At 41.3% G+C, this 3,390-nt stretch overlaps 1 protein-coding gene across 1 annotated transcript; it reads left to right on the top strand.

Annotated features, from left to right (window-relative positions):
* The first annotated feature begins 1,038 nt into the window (after positions 1 to 1,038).
* Positions 1,039 to 1,766, top strand: LOC137073825 (sporozoite surface protein 2-like). Its single transcript, XM_067442526.1, has 2 exons — positions 1,039 to 1,180; positions 1,240 to 1,766. Exons 1-2 carry the CDS (start codon positions 1,039 to 1,041, stop codon positions 1,764 to 1,766), a joined length of 669 nt encoding a protein of 222 aa, XP_067298627.1.
* Positions 1,767 to 3,390: the final 1,624 nt, after the last annotated feature.

The raw sequence follows: 3,390 nt of genomic DNA, 5'->3' as shown, positions 1-3,390 counted from the left end.
GTGGAAATATCCATACAGTAACAGTATTGCCTCATTATCCATAATACAAAACATCATTCACTGAATATGAAAAGAAAGACGGTGAAAAATACTGAAAATGTTGAAGCAATTACAGCTATAGGTATAGATCCATAAAACCTTGAAGAAGTTGTGAATTATTCTGTGTGTTCAAAGCTATGCCTTAAATAAATGCAAATGCATGAACTTCTCATGGTAAAGGAAAACATGGCTTTTCTTTTCAAATAATGCTAATTAAAGGATCATTCATTCAGTGCTATGCAGAAACAAATTATGGTAGTGCAACCAAAGGTAAATCTTACATTTGATATATGATGCATTTTGATGTGGAATAAAAAAAGTTGCATCAAAAGTTGCGAAAATAATGTCACATTACTCAAAACTGCAGTAAGTTAGTGGCATTGCTCCATTTAATCACAGTGATTTTTGTATAATACTAAGACTTGATAAATTCATCCAATGAAAAACAGATGGATGACAAAAGAGAGACAGAAACCTTGTGGCCTGTTATAGGTCATATTATAGAGATTGATCGAGAGAGAGAGAGAGAGAGAGAGAGAGAGAGAGAGAGAGAGAGAGAGAGAGAAAGAGAGAGAGAGAGAGAGAGAGAGAGAGAGAGAGAGAGAGATTTTTTTTTTGATTTTTCACAAAACTTTATTACAATTATTAACACATTATCTAGACAATAAAAAAATCATTTAAAAACAAAACCAAAAAAAATCAAATAAATCACACACAAAACAACAACAACAACACAATATTAATGCAGGATAGGTGCAAAGACTAAGTTATTTTCAACGACCTCACACAAAGCCCCACCATAACACCAAATTAAGTCAAAAGAAAGAAGATCTTCCATGGCTTTAAAATAGCGAGAGAGCGAGAGAGAGAGAGAGAGAGAGAGAGAGAGAGAGAGAGAGAGAGAGAGAGAGAGAGAGAGAGAGAGAGAGAGAGAGAGAGAGAGAGAGAGAGAGAGAAAGAGAGCAAGGACATCTGATTGATCAGTGCCGACTGGACAGGATGGAGGACAAGAGGAAAAAGTCAGAGGGAATGGAGGATTCAGAACAAACTGAACACCTGCATGGAGGAACACCTCCTCATTCTCCTGCAGGACTTCAGCAGATTCAACCACAGACCCAGCAAACAAGGAGCAGTCCTGAACGTTCTGTCAAGGTTCTCTCAATGTTTTAAACTAATGTAACATTCAAAAGTAATGCTCAGAGAACATTCTATATCTCATTAAAACCAACCAAACCAACAAACCCAACCCATCCCAACAACCCCATCCGAACCAACCCAAACCAAACCAAACCAACGCCCCCAACCAAACCAACTCAACAACCCCAACCAAACCAACCAACCAACCAACCAACCAACCAACCAACCAACCAACCAACCAACCAACCAACCAACCAACCAACCCCAACCAAACAACAACCAACCCCAACCAAACCAAACCAAACCAACCCAAACAAACAACCTTAACTAAACCAACCCAAACCAAACCAACGCCCCCAACCAAACCAACTCAACAACCCCAACCAAACAAACCCAACAACTCCAACCAACAGCCAACCCCCACCAAACCAAACCAACGCCCCCAACCAAACCAACTCAACAACCCCAACCAAACAAACCCAACAACCCCAACCAAACCAACCAACCAACAACCAACCCCAACCAAACCAACGCCCCCAACCAAACCAACTCAACAACCCCAGCCAAACCAACCCAACAACCCCAACTAAACCAAACAACCACCCCAAGCAAACCAACCAAACAACCCACAACCCCAACCAAACCAACCCAACAACCCCAAGCAAACCAACCAAACAACAAACAACCCCAACCAAACCAACCCAACAACCCAAACCAACCAACCCCATCCAAACTAACCCAACAACCCCAACCAAACCAACAAAACTACCCAACCAACCCAAACCAAACCAACCAACAACCCCAACCAAACCAACTCCCCCAACCAACCAAACAAATCCAACAACCCCAACCAAACCAATCAACCAACAACCAACCCCAACCAACCAACCCAACAATCCCAACCAAACCAACTCAACAACCCCAACCAAACAACCCCAGGCAAACCAACCCAACAACCCCAACCGAAAAAACCAACAACCCCAACCAAACCAAACAACCAACCAACAAACAACCCCAACCAAACCAACCAAACAACCCCAGCCAAACCAACCCACAACCCCCACCAAACCAAACCAAACCAAACCAACCATTCGATCAATCAAGTGTACAGTTATATGGACATAAATCTCAATGTGAGACTGAGGCAGTCAAGGCTCACATGGGTTTGAGTGACCCTTATAGCCGGATGGAACTAGGGTTTCTGCATAAGCAGCTCACAGTATCATGACGGTTCTCTGCTGACTGTATAAGACATGCCAAAGTCTCCAAAATCACAAGAAAGAGCTCCTGTAGTAGAACTGGCAGAGCACGATGCTAGAAACGCCAGGGTCATGGGCTCAATTTTCAACAGAACGCCGCTCGAGTCAAAGTATAAATCCCGTCCCATGATGGTTACGCGTGAGGTCAGTCTGCGGAGAGTAGGGGATCTTTTAGATGTTGATCTATTGCATTTGACCACATGAGCATTTACACTACGAAAGCAGTCCAGTTGAATTTGTTTTCAACTACAAATTGTAATAAGGGCCCGTATTTATCAAGCTTCTCAAAGTGCCATTTTAGTCTTAAGTCTGTCTGCAGCATTCCACAGGTCAAACGGCCAGATATCAAACTTCACCAAACTATTGAATCAGTCTACAGTTTACAGAAAACATTTTGTTTACTTACCATGGCTTAACTCTACCGTCGTTGTCACAATGTTGGCACTAGCCTGCGGCTAACTACTAACAATAAATTACCACTTCTTTTTTTTTTACCTTGGCTTAAGTCAGGTAATGGACCAGCTTAGGTCCACTACAAAGGGCAAGTATTTATAAGGCACATATAAAACACAGACAATGACTATAAACGTACCAATTTATATTGTTTGTGCTAGATTAAATGAATATACAAAAGCACCGTTAGCCAAAAGCATTATAAGTTTCATTGTTATCAACATTCGAGTCTGTGTTTCCCGAAATCATCGTTCGAACGAACATCCATAAACATCATCGCAAACGTGTGTGGTTGCAGCGATAGCTCTTGACCTGTGCAGCGGATTTTCTTGTTTCCATGACATGTGGACTTAATAAATCCTTATCTTGAGCAAAATAAAGCAAGCTGACATTCAGTATGATCATATATTTTATTTTGAATACATACAAATGTCATTTATGTCTTTTAGTTTGTCAATGCACCTTTTTTGAAGAGCGCATGTGCGTACATTAAAGGACAACT

This window comes from Pseudorasbora parva, chromosome 4 (assembly GCF_024679245.1).
Source record: "Pseudorasbora parva isolate DD20220531a chromosome 4, ASM2467924v1, whole genome shotgun sequence".
Lineage (NCBI taxonomy): Eukaryota > Metazoa > Chordata > Actinopteri > Cypriniformes > Gobionidae > Pseudorasbora > Pseudorasbora parva.
Note: the sequence above shows the minus strand (reverse complement) of the source record. Positions and strands in the feature narration are given on the sequence as shown.